This window comes from Nicotiana sylvestris, chromosome 7 (genome assembly GCF_000393655.2).
Source record: "Nicotiana sylvestris chromosome 7, ASM39365v2, whole genome shotgun sequence".
Classification (NCBI taxonomy): Eukaryota; Viridiplantae; Streptophyta; class Magnoliopsida; order Solanales; family Solanaceae; genus Nicotiana; species Nicotiana sylvestris.
Window position 1 is genome coordinate 34,436,743 of NC_091063.1, and position 22,273 is coordinate 34,459,015.

Sequence of the window (22,273 nt, forward strand, 5' to 3'; positions counted from 1 at the left end):
CGTCATTTTGGCAAACAGTGCTGATGATGAGATTTTTTGTGGAGAAGGCGGGGCTTGACTTTACTCTTAGTCACCTTATCAGGCTGTACTGGCCCTTCCACCATCGAGGTCTGCTGACCTTGCGATGCTGATCGACCACGCCCTTTGTTGTTGACGATGAGAAGACAGAGATCGACGGTGGATGAGTCACTTCGTCTGGGTACGGGCCGCTGACATTATCCCCGTGGAGCTCATGCAATTCTCTAAGGAATGGAACTATACTCGTAAGTGGTGCATTTCGTGCTTTCTCAATTCTGCCTATGACGAAAGCTCGGTTTCATATCCATGCCTTCTTTTCTTTTCCCGCAGCGATTTCATGGGCACCAGGGGACGTTTTGATTTGCCGGATTGGGTTCGAAAGTTGGCAACCTGCTCGACTTGTGATGAGCGCAAGTGGCGAGCTGTGTCCTGGGGCATATGGGAAGCGAAACGTCATGGTTAGCATTGTGTTATACTTTCCCCTCCCTTCCTTCATTTGGAGAGCCATTTTCCCTTCATGCGTATTAAGCTTGCTGTTGTAGTCATTGAAGAGTCGTTCGAGGAGAGGCCACGCTCCTCCGGAGAGGGGGAAGGGTTGCCAACTCCTGGGATGAAGAGTGACAACAAGAAGCGAGAGATGCTTTTTCAGGGCGATGGCGCTCAAAACAAGGCAAAACGGGAACGACGCATCGGAGCAGAACATTTGTTTAAGCCGTCCTTGTCCATAGTTCCTGGTTCTGGAAAGAGGGTCGCTCCATTGCTGTCGCCTTCCTTTTCCATCGGTAGTACTTTGGGAGATACTAGATGTAGACATGTGATTTTTGACCCTCCCCAAGATTTTTCATATTTTAGCACGTAAATATTTAATTTAGGCCTAATATAGCTATTTCAACTCATTTTTACTCTTTTACTTTATTTTATTACAAGAAAACGAAAATTATAAAAATAGGTTCATTAATGTTTTGTAGTCATTTTTAATCCTAAAAAAAACAAAAAAAATAGTATCGTATTTTTATCTTAATATGATATTTGAAAATACCAAAAATAGGTTTGTTTTAACGGTTAGTTTTATTTTAATAATTATTTCAATAGTAGGATTAGTTAATAAATGAGAGCATATTTTTAATCTCGTTCAGAAGGAAAGAATAAAACTTGGGCTCGAGCGACCCATTTTTAAGCCTAATTTTTGGACCTAACCCATAATTTTCAAGCCCATAAGTTCTAGGCCCATACCCCTTAACCTAAAACCCCCTCTATATAACCAAAACTAGTCTAAAAATAACCCTAGACTACACTTAGGGAATCAACGCAGCTTTTCAAAAAGACCCCACCCCACCGGTCGTCTTCTCCAAACGACCCCCACACGAAAATCATTCTTCTGCTGGAATGAAAATCATAGACCCTGAAGATGGATAACAATGAAAAACCTATGACCAAGACCTAAAGGTTCAGCCGTAGAACAATACAGACACCCCCTCCCTGCGTCGTCTTCTCCGAACCCCCTACCTACCATGGACTTATCTTCCTCAGTCGCTGGACACCAGGAAATGACCCCCTCCCTAGAACTCCCAGTTGGTTTCTGTACAAACGACCCCTCCGATTTTTCTGCCTCACCACCTCTGTCGTCTCCCAGCACACCCATCAAAACCAGACTTAACGCCTAAGATGATTTCCGGCGCCGACTAAAGTTTCGTTCGTTCGAGGTTGCGAATCTGGTCCGAGTTTTGTCGTTTGGCACTTCATTATGACTGTGTAATTGCTGAAATTTCAGTTGAATAAATCTTTAATTTCAGATGCTCTGAATGGCCGATTCATTTGCTCGGCCAGTCGATTGTTAATTTAGGTTCGTATGTGCTTCATCGCCATTAACCTCGATTAGCATCGTTTGAACTGATGACTGAATAGTTAGCGTCTTTTCTGCCACTGCTTCTTCTTTGCCGATCGAAATTCTAGCAAGCTCGAGCTCCAAGCATCTCCGGTCTTTCTTTTCTCTCTCGTATTTCAATATACTCGCTGGTACTTCTTCCTTTCTCCCCGCTGCCCGGACTTCTGCAACATTTTTATTCTTGTTGGGTTAATCTCTTGTCGAGATTTTTGTTGTTTTTGAGAGTGTAACTGCTAATGGCTATTGTTGGGTGATTATTGAATCCCAATTCGATGGTTAAGTTTTGGCTAAGGTATATCTTTATGGGGGCTTAGAGAAACGAAGTTTCAGTTATGCACATAAGGTGCTTCTGGAAACGATTGACGAACTCAATCAACATGGATTCTTTGAGTTTGATTTTTGCGTAATATGTGGTGTTTTGAAGCTTAATTCTTGTTGATCTCTCACTGTTAAGGTACTATAATTGCGGTCGAGCTTTGAATTTGTGTTGATCCCTATTTAATCTATGTCAAATTGTGTGCAAAGTTAAGCATTTGAGTCAGATTGAATGAGCTAATTATGTGTCTGATGACATGTGATTGCTATTCACTCATTTGTCGGAAAAAGATTAAAACCTATAATCGTTGCTTTCGTTTACTTGATTTGCTTTCATGTTGTGGCTATTATTTTGTAATATTGAAGCATATTTTAATGTTGTCGACAATCAGTGTGGATTTGATGTTCGATTGGTATTGTTTTGAGCAATTGATTCGTTGGGGTTGAGTTAAGGTAGTCATGGACCGAATTTATCAATTTCATTTGAATAAGTTGCATAAATCATATGTCTTTCCACATTGTTTTCCACAAAGACCTTTGTATTGAACCTCAAAGTAGCGTAGGCTTAATCATGAACACCGTAGTTCTTTAGATTGAGGCGTGCCATGCCAAACAAAATCTCCAAACCCATGGCCCTCCATTTATTATTTTAACTTCTTAGAAATCGAGGCATGCCATTTAGTTGAATTTTCCATGGCCCTCCCAAAGTTGAAAGGCGTAGTCGCTTTAGGCGCGTTATTTTAATAATTTACCTTCCTAAACTCGGGTGCGCATTTATGTGACCCAAATCCAAATCTCAACAACGTTGGATAAAATGTGTCGGGGACCGCGGGTGCATTTATGTGACGTGGTTCAAGACGTATTTTAAATGACGTTGCAATCTTCCTTAAAAATAATTAAACTAAGCGGTTAAAATTAAAATTGAAGCATAGGCTAAAACATGCATTAAAATCAGATAATAGGCCGAATATAACAGTTGAGCGACCGTGCTAAAACTACGAAACTTGGGAATGCCTAACACCTTCTCTCGGGTTAACAGAATTCCTTACTCGGATTTTTGGTTCGTGGACTATAAAACAGAGTCTATCTTTTCCTCGATTTGGGATTTGAACTGGTGACTTGGGACACCATAAATTATCCCAAGTGGCGACTCTGAATTTTACATAAAAATAATCCTGTTTCGATTGTCACTTAAATTGGAGAAATTCCCTTATATACTCCCTTACGGGGTGTAGGTAAAAAGGAGGTGTGACAGCTCTGGCGACTCTGCTGGGGATCGAACCCAGAATCTCTGGTTTAGGATTCAGAATTCGAGCTTAGATGAATTGTTGTATTTGGTTTTATCCATTATCTGATTTTATTACATGTTTTGGGTCTAATGTACTAAATGTTGCTTTTACCGCTTTGATATTATCTGAAACTATATATAAATTGCTACGAACCCCTTCTTTTCTCATCTTCGAGGATGTGCTCGCTGGTCGAGACTCCTTATTCTGTTAGTGTTATATCTTGAAATAAGAAAGAGGATCAGACAAGTTACTAAGCCGGATGGCCTTTTGGTTCCCCGTAAGTAGCCCCCTCCTCGGCTCGAGTTGTCCGCTCGAGTACACAAGTCTAGAACAAATACCCAGGTTTTGAACCTAGAATAACTCAGCTTCATGCCGGATCCCTAGTAGGAACGCTTGTTTGCATTATGTGCACTTGACTTAGGGGACTCAACACAGGGGTTCGGTCCGTCTAGGACAGGTAAACCCCAAAAAATAAAATACCATCCTGATGCATCTTATGTGCTACATGTTGCATTTATTCAAGGGTAAAAGGGTCATTTGGCGGACCAATGATAACTGAGGGTAAATGAAGAAATGAAAAAAAAAACAATGAAAAAAGAAAGAAGAAAGAAAAAAAAGAAAAAGAGAGGGTGAAGTGTGAAGATAAAGCGATATCATTTGTTTTGAAATCGGACCTCAAATCGAGGTCCGAATCCCCAAAAATTAAAAATCCTAAGTTCTACCCAAAATACACAATTTCCCCAATGAAAACCCTTGATTTTGAGTTGAAATCATGTGAAAAGATGTTGTAGATTAAAGAAAATGAGTTAGAAATGACTTACAATCGATTTGGAGAAGAACTTTTCTTTGGAAAATAACTCAAGAGAGCTTAGGGTTTGAGGGAATCTGAAAAATGAAGAATTTTCGGCTAAGTTATGATTTACACAGACGTATATATCTCATTTGCGATGAGATATTCTCAAATGCGAAATCACAATTGCGGCCAAAGCTTCGCAATTGCGAAGGATGGCATATGTCTGCTTTCTTCACAAATGCGAAAAATTTTCGCAATTGCGGTGCCTGTCAAGGTCGCATTTGCGACATAAGCTTCACAAATGCGAAGGTTCCCTATCCAGCTCAGTCTTTGCTAATGCGATCTCGCACTTGCGAGCCAGGCTTCGCAATTGCGAAGCCTGCAGACCTGCAATATACCATCAGTTTTCTAAAGTCAAATTGCACTCCGTGGCCTATCTAAAACTCACCCGAGCCCTCGGGGCTCCAAACCAAACATGGACCCTAACCTAAAAACATCATACAGACTTGCTCGTGCGATCAAATCATTAAAATGACATCAACAACTATGAATTTAGCCTCAAATTCATGAAATCACTCAAGAACATCAAAATTTCCAATTTTTCTCAAATAATGGTCCGATTTATACTAAACGGACTCCGATTCTTACCAAACTTCACAGATTCAACTTAATTATTATTTCAAACTTGTACCGGGCCCTGTAACAAAAATACGGGCCCGATACCATCAATTTCAAACATCCTTTCATTTCCAAAAACTCTTATATTTTCTAGAAAATAATTTTTTAAAAAAATTCATTTCTCGGGCTTGGTACTTCAGAATTCAATTCCGGGCATATGCCCAAGTTCCAGATTTTACTACGGACCTTACGAGACCGTCGGACCACGGGTCTGGGTCCGTTTACCAAGAATATTGACCAAAGTCAACTTTATTCAATTTTAAAAGATAATTTTCTTATTTCACTTAGTTTTCACATAAAAGTTTTCCGGAAACGCGCCCGGACTGCGCACGTAAATCGAGGTGAGATAAAAAGAGGTTTTTAAGTCCTCGAAACACCGACTTATAAAACAAGTCAGGTCATCACAATGAGCTTAGCTAGAGTGTGAAATTATTATATATTTGGTCCAAACTGAGGGAGTGTTTTGTTTGAAGGAAAATATTTCAAAAATGTTTTTGGAAGAAATTCCCCAAAAGATATTGTCTCACTACTGTAAGCACGTGATTTTTGCCCTATATGAGAATTACTCCCAAAAAATTCAAAAATAAAATAATTTTTCTTAGTGTGCAATTTTTGTGATACTATTTGTATGTTTGTCTGTGCATGTTTATTTGGTAAATTATTAACAATACAAAAATATGTCGGATTTTGCATGTAGGATTTAATTCTACAATTGTTAGTAATTAAGTTTGTTTTACAAAAAATAAAAATTTACAAAAATAAGCATTGTTTGCATTTTTAGCATTTAATGTCCAAATATACAATTTTATGCTTAATTATTACTTAATTATACGTTAATTGTTATTGGGAGTTAATTTGCGCTTTTATAACTTAATTTAGTTCTTAATAATAAGTTAAGTATTTTTATAATTTAGTTTTAGAAAATTAAAAGAAGAAAATAGAGCGAAAATATAAAGAAAGTCGGAATCGGGCCTCTTCTTCGATTTCAAGCCACATGCCAAAAAAATGGCCCAATCTTCCCAAACGTTCCAGTCCATTTCGAACTGGGTTGACCCAGTCCATAACCCAACACCCCTATTATCTTACAAACAACACAAAACAAAAAAAAACAGAGAAAAAAAAAGAGCTGAATATTTAAGAGAGAGAAAAATTCCGAAAAATATTCAAACCTTCAAATAAAAAAAAACAAAAAAAAAATATTCTGCTTTCTTTCATTGTTTGAAATCAACATTAATTGTTGTTGTTTCATAAAAGTTGGAAGCATTTGTTTTGGGATTAATACTCCACCGGTTTGCAAACTCTGTTCCTGGGTTGTTACTACTGTTGGCTGTTGTTACTGTGTTGTACTGTTCTTACTGCTGCTGATTCTCATCTTCATTTTCTTTTGCTTCCAATATCAGGTACACAACTAAAAAGCTGGTTATTGTAATCCGAATATGAAGCATGAATACAAAAAATGAAGAGTTGAAATTCTGAATTAGCTTTAATTATATTCTGATTTTTATTTGTATGTACAAATTATTTAGCTTGCAAAAAATCAGAATCATGTAGCTATTTAATACATATAGTGGAACATTCGACGATAGCTTAACAGTTGAACTATCTGCATATATATTGCCTAAATAAATAAATGGTGTAGTAACTTCGTCGAGTCAAAAATCAAACGAATAGGCCATCTGGTAGGAACTTGGTAGAAATATTGTGTAGATTAAATATTATTGGTTAATTTCAGCATGTAAATAAATTAAGACATTTTTTTATTTTATTTTGTAGAGACAAATTTAATAGAAAATAATGTAGGCATTTTAGGATTGTCTTTTAAAAATAATGAGATGAGCCTCGCCCAATAAAATGCATCAATTGCGGGGCCCTCAATAAATGTTTAATTGAGTATTTAGAATTCGGGATGGACTGTTTAGTCAATTCCACGGTCTTACCCATAAATAATAATACGTTAATCGCTTTAGGCACGATGTTAATAATAATACATTCTTAAACACGGGTGCGCATTTTTGCGACCCAAATCCAAATCCCAAAACATTGAGTAAAATGTGTTCCAGATTGCGGGTGCATTTCATGTGACGTAATCCAAAGACATGTTTTAAACAATGTTCACATTCTTGTAAAAATAATAATAATAATTATGAAAGCGGTAAGGGATAAAATTTGCACATAAGTTTATAATACGTATTATATTAGATAATCAAGCCGAATATAACAGTTAAGCGACCGTGCTAGAACCACGGAACTCGGGAATGCCTAACACCTTCTCCCGGGTTAACAGAATTCCTTATCCGGATTTCTGGTGCGCAGACTGTAATACAGAGTCATTCTTTTCCTCGATTCGGGATTAAAATTGGTGACTTGGGACACCCTAAATCTCCCAAGTGGCGACTCTGAAATAAATAAATAAATCCCGTTTCGACTGTCCTTTAATTGGAAAAAACTCCCTTGTACCCCCGCGGGGGCGGAAAAAGGAGGTTTGACAGCTCTGGCGACTCTGCTGGGGACTTCTTTGAAACCAGAACCATTGGTTCAGGGTTAGAATTCGAGCTTAGATAAATTTTTATATTTGGTTTTATCTGATTTTTACATATTTGAGCCTAATGTGCTAAATGCTGCTTTTACCGCTTTGATATTATTTGAACTGTACATATAAACTGTGTCGAAACCTTTCTCTTCTTACCTCCGGGGAGAAGCTCGCTGGACGAGGCTCCCTTTTCTGTTAGTGTCAATGCCTGAAATAAGAAAGAGGTCGGACAAGTTACAAAGCCGGACGATCTCGCGGGTCCCCAGTACGTAGACCCCTCCTCGGCTCGAGTTGTCCGCTCGGGTATATAGTCTAGAACGTATACCCAGGTTATAAACCTAGTATAACAAAACCTCTGCTGGGGAATTTGTAACCCAGAACCACTGGTTCGGGGTTAGAGATTCGAGCTTAGATAAATTGTTATATTTGGCTTTATCTGATTTTTACATGTTTGAGCCTAATGTGTTAAATGCTTCTTTTACCGCTTTGATATTATTTGACTGTATATATAAACTGTGCCGAACCCTTCTCTCTTCACCTCCGGGGATGTGCTTACTGATTGAGACTCCCTATTCTGTTAGTGTTATACCCTGAAATAAAAAAGAGGCTCGGACAAGTTACGAAGCCGGATGGCCTTTTGGTTCCCGGTAAGTTGCCCCTCCTCGACTTGAGTTGTCCGCTCGGGTACACAGTCTAGAACACTGATTCAGGTTTTGAACATAAATTAACATGGCTTCATGCCGGATCCCTAGTAGGAACGATTATTTGCATCATGTTGCATTTGACTTAGAGGACTCAACACAAGGGTTGAGTTTGTCTAGGGCTAGCGACCTGAAATGAAAAAGACCATCTTGATACATCCTATGTGCTACATGTTGCATTCCTTCAAGGGTAAAAGGGTCATTTGGCGGACCAATGATAATTGAGAGTGAATGGAAAGGAAAAAAGGGAAAAGAGAGGGTGAAGTGCGAACATAAAGCAAATAGGGCCCGGTTGTGTTTTGTTACATTTTCATTTTAAAAAAAAAACAAATTTTAAAAAAGAAAAATGAAAATTCAAAAAAAATTCTTTGCACTTTTTATCATTTTTGAAAAATCAAAAAAAAAAAAGGGAAAAAGAAAATCCAAAAGATTTTACATGTTTCATCACCTTTTAAGAAAAAGCAAAAGAAAAAAAGGATATGTTTTCTCTGAATTAGTTATTTTTTTATTTCTCACCCGTATCCAATCTGCCCGAACTACGCGGGTTTGATTCTCACCGGATGTGAGATACGTAGGCAACCCTCATCGGGTTCAACCCCACCTTTTGCTAAAAAAGCTAAAAACAAATAAATAAATAATAATAATAAAAAAAAACAAAAACATGCCAAAATTTTAATTCTGTCATAAAGAAGTCGGGTGACGCTGTTTTGTCAAAACATAGCCGAATGTTCCCGAAAGGGACGCCGGAGGGCTGACTTTGCATAAACAACCACCTTTGGGTCTTGTTTAGTATTTTTGTCTAGTTGACCCACACAGCCTTAAAAATCTTCGCCCCCGAGGCACTGAAGGGCCGTGTTTGCAACACCAGGTTTTCAATGTAATTTAAAAAAAAAAGAGTCAGCGGTCAGGTGAATACCGTTTGGATTTTTGTCACAATAAGTCGAGCCAGCTTCGGCCGCGTCTTAAACCGTTCTTGCCGAAATAGCCTTAGAGTATCTTTCAGTTGTCGAAAGGCTATTTTCGTAAAAGAATGGACAAGTTTGTAAAGTGTCATAAAATAATCCTCCCCGGCCTCAAAATTCATGTGAGATTTGGAAGGGGCCACATTTGCAAAAATAGCCGTTTGGTTGCATTTGTCAAACGGGGAAAGGAAGCTGGCCTTTTTGTTTTGAGGTTATAAATCTTTTGACTAGAATATATGGGTTGTTTGATTTTTGAGTTTGTTGGTCATCTTCCAACCTTTGAAACCCAGTTTGTTTTATTATGAAAATTGATAAAGAAAAAAAATGTGTCTCATTGTTGTTACCTTTCATTAGGTACGAACTATGCAAGGTCTGATTCATGCAGGGTCATGATACGTAGGCAATCTTCACGGGTTCACATTTTTGCACGGGTGCACATTTTTGCGACCCAAATCCAAATCCCAAAACATTGAGTAAAATGTGTTCCAGATTGCGGGTGCATTTCATGTGACGTAATCCAAAGACATGTTTTAAACAATGTTCACATTCTTGTAAAAATAATAATAATAATTATGAAAGCGGTAAAAAGATAAAACTTGCACATGAGTTCATATTTGTATAAAATCAGATAATCAAGCCAAATATGACAGTTGAGCGACCGTGCTAGAACCACGGAATTCGGGAATGCCTAACACCTTCTCCCGGGTTAACAGAATTCCTTATCCGGATTTCTGGTGCGCAGACTGTAATACAGAGTCATTCTTTTCCTCGATTCAGGATAAAAATTGGTGACTTGGGACACCCTAAATCTCCCAAGTGGCGACTCTGAAATAAATAAATAAATTCCGTTTCGACTGTCCTTTAATTGGAAAAAACTCCCTTGTACCCCCGCGGGGGCGGAAAAAGGAGGTGTGACAGCTCTGGCGACTCTGCTGGGGAACGAACCCAGAATCTCTGGTTTCGCAGAATAGACAGAACAGATAAAAAAAGAGGAATTGGGAACTACGTTTGACCTAATTCCTCAAAGAGGATACGTAGGCGCTTCACGGCTCGGTCATAGGGTGCATAGGGCGCATAATGTGCGTAATATGCATAGTGTAACATAGTATAATAAAAATAAATAATCCCCAAGCAAGAAACTGGGGCAAGGGTTGCGTTTGTGGTAAGCAAAAATTGGTTCCGAAGGTTGTAATTTTTAAACCCCAAATTTATTTTGTTTTTGAGCCTTTAATACCCTTTCTTGATAGCCTATCCAAAAACCCACATTACGGTCCAAAGAAAGACCTTCTGATCAGTTTTCAAAAGATGTCAAGTCAGACAAATGAGAGTCTTACCGGCGAACATAACATTCTGTTCCACAACAGAAAGGACTCTAATCTCCAGCAGAGAGAGTCATACCGGCAATACTCCAAATCCCCAGCTGGAAAGTGATACAAATGAGAGAGTCTTATCGGTGAAAACCTTCACAGGCACTATAAGGCGATGAAAGCTGAGAGAAAAACCAAAATAAGAGAGGCTTGATAGTGAAAACCCTTCGGGCACTACAAGTCGAATAAGATTGAGAACCAGATAAGGAATTGCCAATTAAAGGTCTTGAAAGACGACTGACAGCGGAGGATAGGCCACATGTGCATGTCATGACCATTAGAGTCGGTATCTGCGTTTGATAGGTTTTTATTTATAGTTTCTTTTGTTAAAGAGTCATCGTTTTCCTTTGTCTTTTATTCTATTCCTTTTATCTTTTTCCTTTCATAGAAAAATTCCCCAGTAGAGCCTGTTTGGTCAAAACCAGTGGGAAATGACTTCAAAATGGGCCATCAACTCTCCAATCATGCAAGATGAGATCTGGCTAGTACATCCAAGTGGTATAGTCAGTAAGGAACAAACGCAAGACCAGTGTCAAGAAAGATATCCCCGGCAAAAGGGAATTGACAAAAGGACTGACGAGTGTCAAGAGGGATATCCTTGCCAAAACCAAAGGTTATAACCTCAAGGCCGAGACCCGTGGACAAAGCAAGGAGAGCAGTGAGCATGATTTGGGAAATTCATGCGAGACTAAAAGGTCGGGAAAATGCAAGTTTTCGAGCCATGCCACGAAAGAAGAGGGATATCCCCAGCAGAAAGGGATTATCCCCAGCAAATAATATCATCCCCAACAAAGTTGTGGAACACACAACAAGGAAGGAGAAAGGGAAAACCATCCCAATAGGAGTATCACAACCAACCACCACGTTTTAAAACTAACAAATTTTGTTTGATTTGAAACAGGTAAAGGAAATGGCATTGATGCCAGAAATGCATGCCACAAGGGATATCATCAAACTGGGGCAGAAAATTTTCCTTCCATTTAGAAAATTTTCTGGAAGTCAGGTACCCATTTGGGGAAGAATAAATATAACACCAGTTTCAAGGGAAGTGGTCTCTGAACCAGTGTTGCCCCCAACATAATAAGTTTCAATGGAGGAAGTTGTTCCCCAGCAGACAGAACAAAGGGATGAATCTTGTGCTCAGAAAAGCAAAAGGCCAGTATCATTCCCAACAGCCTTTCGAAGAGTGAAACACTAGTTCTGAAAGAATCAGAATTCCCCCCCACCCCAGCAGTGTTATCCTCGACAGTGTTATCCACAGCTGATAACATTTTATCCCCCAAAGTGTTATCCCCAACAGTCTCGAGGAGTCCAACACAAGTTTAGTGAAAATCGGTATCCTCAGCGGTTCCTTTCGGGGAAAGACAAAACGAGTCGTAAGGGAGGTAGTCTTCGAAGGAAGAAGCTATGTAAAAAAAAAGAAAGAAAAAAGAAAAAAAAACAAAAGAAAGAAAAAAAAAGAGAAAAAAAGAAAAAAAGGGAAGTAGTTTGCAGAGGAATGAAACATCCTACTCAAAAGGAAGTAATTTTGGAAGGAGTAAGATAACATATTTACTCAGCAGAGTTATCCACAGCAGTGTTATCCCCAGTGGATCATCGAGATGTAGAAGCATCCTCGACAGAGTTTCGGGCAACCCAGAGTGGGTAAGGAAGAAAAGGAAAAGTCATCCCCATCAAAATAATCCCCAGCAGTTTCGAGGGAAGACAACACAGGTAAGTAAATAATTCAGGAAGAAGGAAATGGTTCACGCATAGGAGATGCATTTCCTCCTAAGTTTGTTTTAGTTTCACCCATAGGAGATGCATTTCCTCCTAAGTTTGTTTTTACCCATAGGAGAGACATTTCCTCCTAGGTTGTTGTTGAACCAATAGGAGATGCATTTCCTCCTAAGTTTAGTTTCACCAATAGGAGATGCATTTCCTCCTAAGTTTGTTTTAGTTTCACCCATAGGAGATGCATTTCCTCCTAAGTTTTAGTTTCACCCATAGGTGATGCATTTCCTCCTAAGTTTGTTTTAGTTTCACCCATAGGAGATGCATTTCCTCCTAAGTAAGTTTAGTTTCACCCGTAGGAGAGGCATTTCCTCCTAAAGTTTATTTTTACTCATAGGAGAGACATTTCCTCCTAAGTTTGAAATCAGGAGTCCGCCTGGAGAATAGAGACATTTAATTTCAAATTTAGCAATCAGGAGTCCGCCTGGAGAACAGAGGCATACATTCAGTCTTTTCATTTCAAGCGATGAAGTTAGGAGCCCGCCCAGATAACAGAGGCATACATTTCAGTCTTTATATTTCAAGCGCTGAAGTTGGGAGCCCGCCCAGATAACAGAGGCATACATTTCAGTCTTTACATTTCAGCGTTGAAGTTGGGAGCCCGCCCAGATAACAGAGGCATACATTCAGTCTTTTCATTACAAGTGTTGAAGTTGGGAGCCCGCCCATAGAACAGAGGCATACATTTCAGTCTTTTCATTTCAAGTGTTGAAGTTGGGAGCCCGCCCATAGAACAGAGGCATACATTTCAGTCTTTTCATTTCAAGCGTTGAAGTTGGGAGCCCGCCCAGATAATAGAGGCATACATTTCAGTCTTTTCATTTCAAGTGTTGAAGTTGGGAGCCCGCCCATAAACAGAGGCATACATTTCAGTCTTTTCATTTCAAGCGTTGAAGTTGGGAGCCCGCCCATAGAACAGAGGCATACATTTCAGTCTTTTCATTTCAAGCGTTGAAGTTGGGAGCCCGCCCAGATAACAGAGGCATACATTTCAGTCTTTTCATTTCAAGCGTTGAAGTTGGGAGCCCGCCCAGATAACAGAGGCATACATTTCAGTCTTTTCATTTCAAGCGTTGAAGTTGGGAGCCCGCCCAGATAACAGAGACATACATTTCAGTCTTTTCATTTCAAGCGTTGAAGTTGGGAGCCCGCCCAGATAATAGAGGCATACATTTCAGTCTTTTCATTTCAAGCGTTGAAGTTGGGAGCCCGCCCAGATAACAGAGGCATACATTTCAGTCTTTACATTTCAAGCGTTGAAGTTGGGAGCCCGCCCAGATAACAGAGGCATACATTTCAGTCTTTTCATTTCAAGTGTTGAAGTTGGGAGCCCGCCCATATAACAGAGGAATACATCTCAGTCTTTAATTTTCAAGTATTGAAGTTGGGAGCCCGCCCATACAACAGAGGCATACATTTCAAGATCAAGTCAGAGGACAATAAAACAGAGGGTTACAATAGCAATCCCCAGCAGGAAACAATAAAATTCCCTAGCACCGGAAAACAGAAGGTTGCAACAAGAGGTCACAGTACAAACTCAAGTACATGTGTCAAAAGAAGAAAAAACACCGGAAGAAATGCATGCAGACAAGAAAGCAAGGCAACAAGAAAAATTGCAGTCTAGCCTAGCTTCTTGTTTTCTTTTAATCACGGTGTAACAAGGAGGTCGGTAAGCAGTAGTAATAGCATGCAACAACAGTAACATTGCAGTCCCACGGTAGTCCCAGCTACCAAAACTTCCCGAACTACATTGACCTGATTCCTGTTTAGCCCAGGATATGTAGGAAACCTTTGAAGCAAAGGTTCGGTCAAATCTTTTTCAAAAAAATGCTTCACACGGAGTACTCGGATGGGCAAAAATCGCTCGCTTTATCTTTGCACGAAAACCCTTCGTGTCTTCGGGCAAAGAGGGGCAGCTGTAAGCACGTGATTTTTGCCCTATATGAGAATTACTCCCAAAAAATTCAAAAATAAAATAATTTTTCTTGGTGTGCAATTTTTGTGATATTTTGTGTAACTATTTGTATGTTTGTCTGTGCATGTTTATTTGTTAAATTATTAAAAATACAAAAATATGTCGCATTTTGCATGTAGGATTTAATTCTACAATTGTTAGTAATTAAGTTTGTTTTACAAAAAATAAAAATTTACAAAAATAGGTATCGTTTGCATTTTTAGCATTTAATGTCCAAATATACAATTTTATGCTTAATTATTACTTAATTGTGCGTTAATTGTTATTGGGAGTTAATTTGCGCTTTTATAACTTAATTTAGTTCTTAATAATAAGTTAAGTATTTTTATAATTTAGTTTTAGAGAAATAAAAGAAGAAAAGAGAGCGAAAATATAAAGAAAGTCGGAATTGGGCCTCTTCTTCGATTTCAAGCCACAGGCCCAAAAAATGGCCCAATCTTCCCAAACGACCCAGTCCATTTCGAACTGGGTCGACCCAGTCCATAACCCAACACCCCTATTATCTTACAAACAACACAAAACAAAAGAAGAGAAAAAAAAGAGCTGAATATTTAAGAGAGAGAAAAATTCCGAAAAATATTCAAACCTTCAAATAAAAAAAAATATTCTGCTTTCTTTCATTGTTTGAAATCAACATTAATTGTTGTTGTTTCATAAAAGTTGGAAGCATTTGTTTTGGGATTAATACTCCACCGGTTTGCAAACTCTGTTCCTGGGTTGTTACTACTGCTGGCTGTTGTTACTGTGTTGTACTGTTCTTACTGCTGCTGATTCTCATCTTCATTTTCTTTTGCTTCCAATATCAGGTACACAACTAAAAAGCTGGTTATTATAATCCGAATATGAAGCATGAATACAAAAAAATGAAGAGTTGAAATTCTGAATTAGCTTTAATTATATTCTGATTTTTATTTGTATGTACAAATTATTTAGCTTGCAAAAAATCAGAATCATGTAGCTATTTAATACATATAGTGGAACATTCGACGATAGCTTAACAGTTGAACTATCTGCATATATATTGCCTAAATAAATAAATGGTGTAGTAACTTCGTCGAGTCAAAAATCAAACGAATAGGCCATCTGGTAGGAACTTGGTAGAAATATTGTGTAGATTAAATATTATTGGTTAATTTCAGCATGTAAATAAATTAAGACATTTTTTTATTTTATTTTGTAGAGACAGATTTAGTAGAAAATAATGTAGGCATTTTAGGATTGTCTTTTAAAAATAATGAGATGAGCCTCGCCCAATAAAATGCATCAATTGCGGGGCCCTCAATAAATGTTTAATTGAGTATTTAGAATTCGGGATGGACTGTTTAGTGAATTCCACGGTCTTACCCATAAATAATAATACGTTAATCGCTTTAGGCACGATGTTAATAATAATACATTCTTAAACACGGGTGCGCATTTTTGCGACCCAAATCCAAATCCCAAAACATTGAGTAAAATGTGTTCCGGATTGCGGGTGCATTTCATGTGACGTAATCCAAAGACATGTTTTAAACAATGTTCACATTCTTGTAAAAATAATAATAATAATTATGAAAGCGGTAAAAAGATAAAACTTGCACATGAGTTCATATTTGTATAAAATCAGATAATCAAGCCAAATATAACAGTTGAGCGACCGTGCTAGAACCACGGAACTCGGGAATGCCTAACACCTTCTCCCGGGTTAACAGAATTCCTTATCCGGATTTCTGGTGCGCAGACTGTAATACAGAGTCATTCTTTTCCTCGATTCGGGATTAAAATTGGTGACTTGGGACACCCTAAATCTCCCAAGTGGCGACTCTGAAATAAATAAAAAAATCCCATTTCGATTGTCCTTTAATTGGAAAAAACTCCCTTGTTACCCCCGCGGGGGCGGAAAAAGGAGGTGTGACAACTACCAAACAGTACTCCTCTAACATTTAGAAACTATTTCAAATGAACTAAAAAGAAAAAACATAATTGAAGAAAGTCGTTTTTCTCTTTTTGATGGAAATTTTTTTTTATAAGAAAAATACTTTCTAGTATTTGGTTGCAACGAAAATGACTGCCAAAAAAATTTCTTGAACATGTATTCTTCATACGAAACACACCCGCTTGCCTTTTCATCGAGTGAAATTTTACATACGTAGCATTGTTGGGAGTGTGTGAATAAAGTCGCACATGAAAAGTAGAAAAGAAACATAAACTACTTATAAGGAGTTGGATACTCTTAATGGTGTGAGGCCTTTTAGAAAAATCGTGTGTACTTGGTCTAAAGAGCACAATATCAAATCATGTTAAGAGTATTTTTGAGCCGTTTTAACCTAACAACTGATATCAGAGCTAATGAAATGGCAAGATGAGTATGGAGATGGCGAAGGGCCCGGCCTAGTGCTTTTGCTTGTTATGGGCCGGTCAATACCTTTACTGTTACAACCCATATTCACGTACTTTTGTTTATGCCATAAGTTAGTCAACTTAAATCCAAGAAGAGATTATCTTTGAGATGATAAGAAGTTAATCCTATTGGTCTTAAATGATACAAAGGTGTATAAGGGTGGTTAACAAGTATTAGAAGTTAAACGAATCAAGGATGTTTTCAGCCGTATTTTTGGGTAAACCTAGATGTGATTAATACACTCAAGAGGTCGTGTTTTAAGGTATTTGACTAATATAATATCCGTATCATAAGTCTTGAGGTCAAACGAGTTATGAAACACAGGTCGACAAAAGTTGTCGCAACTTACGTTCATAATTTTACTTAAACTTTAAGTCAAATGTTACTAATATTTTCTCCTAATTTACTTTGAATTATAGGGTGAACTACCCACCAAATTGAATATCTATGAGTCTAGTTTTCAATGTATCTAACCGTTTGTCGATACGATATTGGAGTAGAGAGATATTCTCATTTTCGCGAGACAGCGCCAAACACCTCTCAATGGGTCCCACATAGTCGGTTTAAGAGATATGGATATATATAATATGACTAGAACCCTTTTTAAGTCATTCATTTTCGGCATATTCAGACCTTAGAACCCTAGAAATACCCTCTCAAGATTCAAGACCCAAACAAAGGGCAAACAACACAAATCAAGTGTCGGGAATCCTGTGGCGCTAATAAGTTTCTTGTTCTTCATATTGTTGCTCATTTTTGAGTTGTTCCAGCTTGTGTGGGAGGTTGTTTTAAGGAGTTTATGTTCTATAAATACTCCCTCAAGTTTTTAATATCAACCCTAGGTGATGTCAAGCCTTCTAAAGTGATTCTAGTACCGAAAAACCCGAATTGATTGCTAGTTTCGCTTCGTTGTTGTTGTGGCAGCATTGAAGGGATATTTCGTGAAACATTAAGGTCAAATTAGAGTTGTTATTTCTGTCTAAAGGTGAGAAACCTCTTACTCTACATGTATTTAAGATTATCCAAGTTGCGGCTAAGTCATTGAAGCTATAACTTGTGAATTATATATCGAAAGGCTTGGTAGTAATGTTATCGGTTGGTGGACTATTTTGAGAGGCTCAATATGATTAATATTGATGTTGTTTGGGCTGTTTGTTTATTTTTTTACTTGTGGGAAGTCATATATATATATATAGGGGAGGTGCTGTCCGTTTCATCGTAAAATAGGTTGTGCTTGATACATAATAGTTGCGACGCTAAAACGATAACGATAATGTCATTTCTCTTATTATAGACTAAGGAATCGTGACATCTTCATAGCTTGAGGTTGGTCAATATTTACAAGGTATGTGAGGCTATCCCTTTCCTTCTTTTTCACGACTTCAATTGTATATAATGCATTGAATGAGCCCAAAGGTACTCTACTCTTAGAAGCTAGCCGTACTTACATTGTTTCCCTTCATATGAAACAATTGATATTGAGGTTGCTTCTCTTATTGTTATGTTATCAATGTTGTTGGTACTTCCTGATTCTTATAAGATTCTTGATGAAGAGTTATTCCTAATAACGTGTACGGAGAATATCGACCTTACGTCACTCCGAAAGGTTCAGAATAAGATTTAAATTAGTCCTGCATGCATTATATATATATATATATATATATATGTATATATATATATATATATATATATATATATATATATATATATATATATATATATATGTATATGTATATTTTACTCTACCAAGCCGCACTATAGTCGGACGGGTACGACACCTATTTGTGCAACCACTGTTCAGTTGGGTTTTACCGAGCTCCACGTGGTCAGGTACGTTTTACCGAGCCTATTACGACCGGGTACGGTATGATGATGATGATTCCCACAGAGGTGTATGTTTTAAAGTTTATATGTATATATGTATGTATCACGCATTTCACGTTAGTAGCCCTCAGAGGTATCCAGATGTTACAGGTTGTATATTCTTTATCCTTGTTTACATTATTGTTCTTACTTATGCTTTCCTGCCTTACATACTTAGTGTTTTATTCGTTCTGACATCCTTTTTATTTGTGGACGCTGCATGTCGTGCTGCAGGTCCTGATAGATAGATAGACGTAGCTCCCCCACCACAGTAGGCTGCCCAGTTCAGTGATTATTGGCGAGATCCCTTCTACGGACTTGCCGTGCTCTTGGTATGCATTTATGTTATAGACATTATGAGTATGTCGGGGCCCTGTTCCGGCAATATTACAGCACTTATGCTCCTTTAGAGGCTCATAGACTAGTGTCAACTCATGTATAGTTTGGTATGCCTTGTCAGCTAATTTTTGTTGTATAGTTTTTCATGGGAGTGTGGTAGCTCGTACCATATATATAGTTTCCTGACTGTTTGGTTATTCCATGATATGTATGTTCATTCCATTATCTTTCATTATTTGTTGTTCATGATCCATATCTGTTATTTATATTGATCTCGTCAGCCCTTAAAGATAATAAGGAAGGTTAGATAAAATGTACGTTGGTGCTCGGCAAGTTTGGACCGGGTGGTAGTCATGACCCTCCAGTTTGGGTCGTGACAAACTTACTCGCACCCAGCACCACCGATTCCTCTGTCTGGCACTACATACCAGGATATGTGGAATGCGGTGCAATTGTTGACTAGCTTGGTAGCTACTCAGGCTAAGAGGTAGAGTACCGGTGCTGTTGATAAATCAGTAAGTATAAGAGTTCATGATTTTATTAATCTAGACCCTCCAGTGTTTACCGGATCAGACCCCAAGGAGGACTCGCAGACTTTTATTGATCAAATTTATCGTACATTGCGGGTTATGCATGCTAGTGATACAGAGGCAGTAAAGTTGGCTTCTTATTAGTTACGAGATTTAGCGGTTTTCTGGTATTATAGTTGGGATAGATCCAGGGGTCCGAACGCTCCTCCAGTTGTGTGGAAGGAATTTTCTGAGGCCTTTCTTCGTCACTACTTGCCAGTTGAGATACGATGAGTTAGAGCCGATAAGTTCTTGAACCTTCGACAAGGTAATATGAGTGTGCGAGAGTATAGTATGCAGTTTGATTCTTTAGCAAGGTATGCTCCCCATATGGTGGTCGAGATAAGCAATAGGGTACACCCGTTTGTGAATGGGCTGGGACCACATCTGATAAATGAGTGCACGACACCCTCCTCAGTAGAGGGCATGGATAGTTCCCGTATTCAGGCTTATGCCCAGACACTAGAGGACTGTAAGCGCCAGTAAAGGGTAGATAGGGAGCAGGATAGGGATCAACATAAGAGGGCGAGATTTGCAGGGTATTCTGATGATTTCAGAGGCAGTGTCAGGCCCCAGTCTTCGAGTAGTTCGGTGCCACCTGTAGCTAGTGCTCCTCCACAGTTTAAAGGCCTCGATATGATTAATGTACCTATTCTGGTCTAGGTCAGAGTTCACGGGCATCAAGCTCGCAATATCACATGGATACTAGTCAGACGAGAACCCTAACACCACGTTGTGATTAGTGCGGCAAAGCCCACTTTGGACTATACCGTCAAAGTTCTTATGCGTGCTATTCTTGTGGACAGCCTGGCCATATGATGGGGGATTGTCCTAACAGAGGAGATGGAGGTATGGCTCAGCCGACTGGATCTGTGTCTGGTTCTTCCTCATCAGTTCAACCTCCAGCGCGAGGTTTTCAGCAGTTGACAAGTCATGGTAGAAGTGGAGGTGCAGTGCCGAGTTCGAGTGGTGCTTAAAATTGAACCTATGCTCTAGTAGGTCAACAGGATCTCGAGTCGTCTCCAGATATTGTTACAGGTATATTGTCTGTGTTTTCTTACAATGTATATGTGCTGATTGATCTGGGATCTACATTATCATATGTTACACCCTTTGTGGCTAATAAGTTTGGCGTTGAACCTGAATTGATAAGTAAACCACTAGCGGTATCTACTCCGATAGGAGATTCTATGATTGCTAGGAGGGTATATAGAGGTTGCATAGTGATGATTTGTAGTCGTCAAACCTCGGAGAATTTATTTGAGTTAGAAATGGTTGATTTCGATGTGATAATGTGGATAGACTGGTTAGCCTTATGCTATGCAAATGTTGACTATCGTACGAAGATGGTTAGGTTTCAGTTTCCTGGTGAACCCGTCATTGAATGGAAGGGGAACATTGCTATGCCGAAAGGTAGGTTTATTTCCTATCTTAAGGTAAGGAATATGATCTCAAAAGGTTATATTTATCATCTCGTTAGTGTTAGGGATGCAGAGGTGAAGCTTCCTACTCTACAATTAATCCATGTGGTCAATGAATTTCTAGATGTTTTCCCAGATGAACTCCCAAGCCTTCCTCCTAAAAGGGAGATTGAGTTTAGCATTGATGTGTTGCCTGACACTCAACCCATATCTATTCCTCCATACAGGATGGCCCCGACAGAGTTGCGAGAGTTAAAGGCGTAGTTGAAGGACTTGCTGGATAAGGGCTTCATTAGGCCTAGCACTTCACCTTGGGGTGTGCTAGTTCTGTCCGTGCGGAAGAAAAACGGGTCGTTAAGGATGTGTATCGATTATCGACAGTTGAATAAGTTTACTATAAAGAACAAGTATCCACTTCCAAGGATTGATGACCTATTTGACCAACTCTAGGTGCCAAGTATTTCTCCAAGATTGAATTACATCCAGGGTATCATCAGGTGAGGGTTAAGGAGAAGGATATTCCAAAGACGGTCTTCCGGACAAGATATGGGCACTTTAAGTTCTTGGTGATGTCGTTTGGGCTAACAAATACCCCAGCAGCTTTTATAGATCTCATGAATATTGTATTCAGGACCTATCTTGATGTGTTCATGATCATATTCATTGATGATATTCTGGTGTATTCTCGTTCAGAGGCGGAACATGCGAGCCACTTGCGGATAGTATTACAGATGCTTTAGGATTGTAAGTTATATGCTAATCTCTCCAAATGTGAATTCTGGCTGAACTTAGTATCATTCCTTAGCCATGTGATATCTGACGAGGGTATTAATGTCGACACTCAGAAGATCGATGCAGTAAAGAATTGGCCGAGACCTACAACACCATCAGAAGTCCGCAGCTTCCTGGGGCTAGTAGGATATTATAGGAGATTTGTAGAAGGGTTTTCCTTTATATCATCACCATTGACTAAGTTAACACAGAAAGTTACTAAGTTAACTAGTCTGATGCTTGTGAACAAAATTTTCAGGAGCTAAAGAATCGATTAATATCTGAGCCAGTACTCACTCTCCCAGAAGGAACAAAAGGTTATATGGTATATTGTGACGCCTCGGGTATAGGTTTGGCGTGCACATTGATGCAACGTGGGAAGGTGATTGCTTATGCATCAAGACAATTGAAGAAGCCTGAAAAGAATTATCTAACCCATATTTTGGAATGGGCTGTAGTAATATATGCTTTGAAGATATGGCGGCACTAATTATACGGCGTCCATATTGACAGATACACAGATCACAAGAGTTAACAATCCATCTTCAAGCAGAAGGAGTTGAATTTGAGGCAGTGTAGGTGGCTTGAATTACTGAAAGACTACGACGTCGAGATATTGTATCATCCCGGTAAAGCCAATGTTG

The 22,273-nt window shown here is 38.8% G+C and overlaps 1 protein-coding gene across 1 annotated transcript; it reads left to right on the forward strand.

Annotated features, from left to right (window-relative positions):
* The first annotated feature begins 355 nt into the window (after positions 1–355).
* LOC138872977 (uncharacterized) lies at positions 356–21,122 on the forward strand. Its single transcript, XM_070151399.1, has 4 exons — positions 356–476; positions 561–832; positions 20,244–20,349; positions 20,437–21,122. The coding sequence occupies exons 1-4, from the start codon at positions 356–358 to the stop codon at positions 21,120–21,122; spliced, it is 1,185 nt and encodes a 394-aa protein (XP_070007500.1).
* Positions 21,123–22,273: the final 1,151 nt, after the last annotated feature.

What these genes read in the sequence shown, in the direction of transcription:
- LOC138872977 (XM_070151399.1), top strand. Translation starts at nt 356, where the DNA reads ATGGGCACCAGGGGACGTTTTGATTTGCCGGATTGGGTTCGAAAGTTG. An exon ending in GAGATACTAGATGTAGACAT is followed by an intron (nt 833 to 20,243) that starts GTGATTTTTGAC and finishes TCTTGTGGACAG; the next exon opens with CCTGGCCATATGATGGGGGA. An exon ending in AGTTCAACCTCCAGCGCGAG is followed by an intron (nt 20,350 to 20,436) that starts GTTTTCAGCAGT and finishes ATGCTCTAGTAG; the next exon opens with GTCAACAGGATCTCGAGTCG.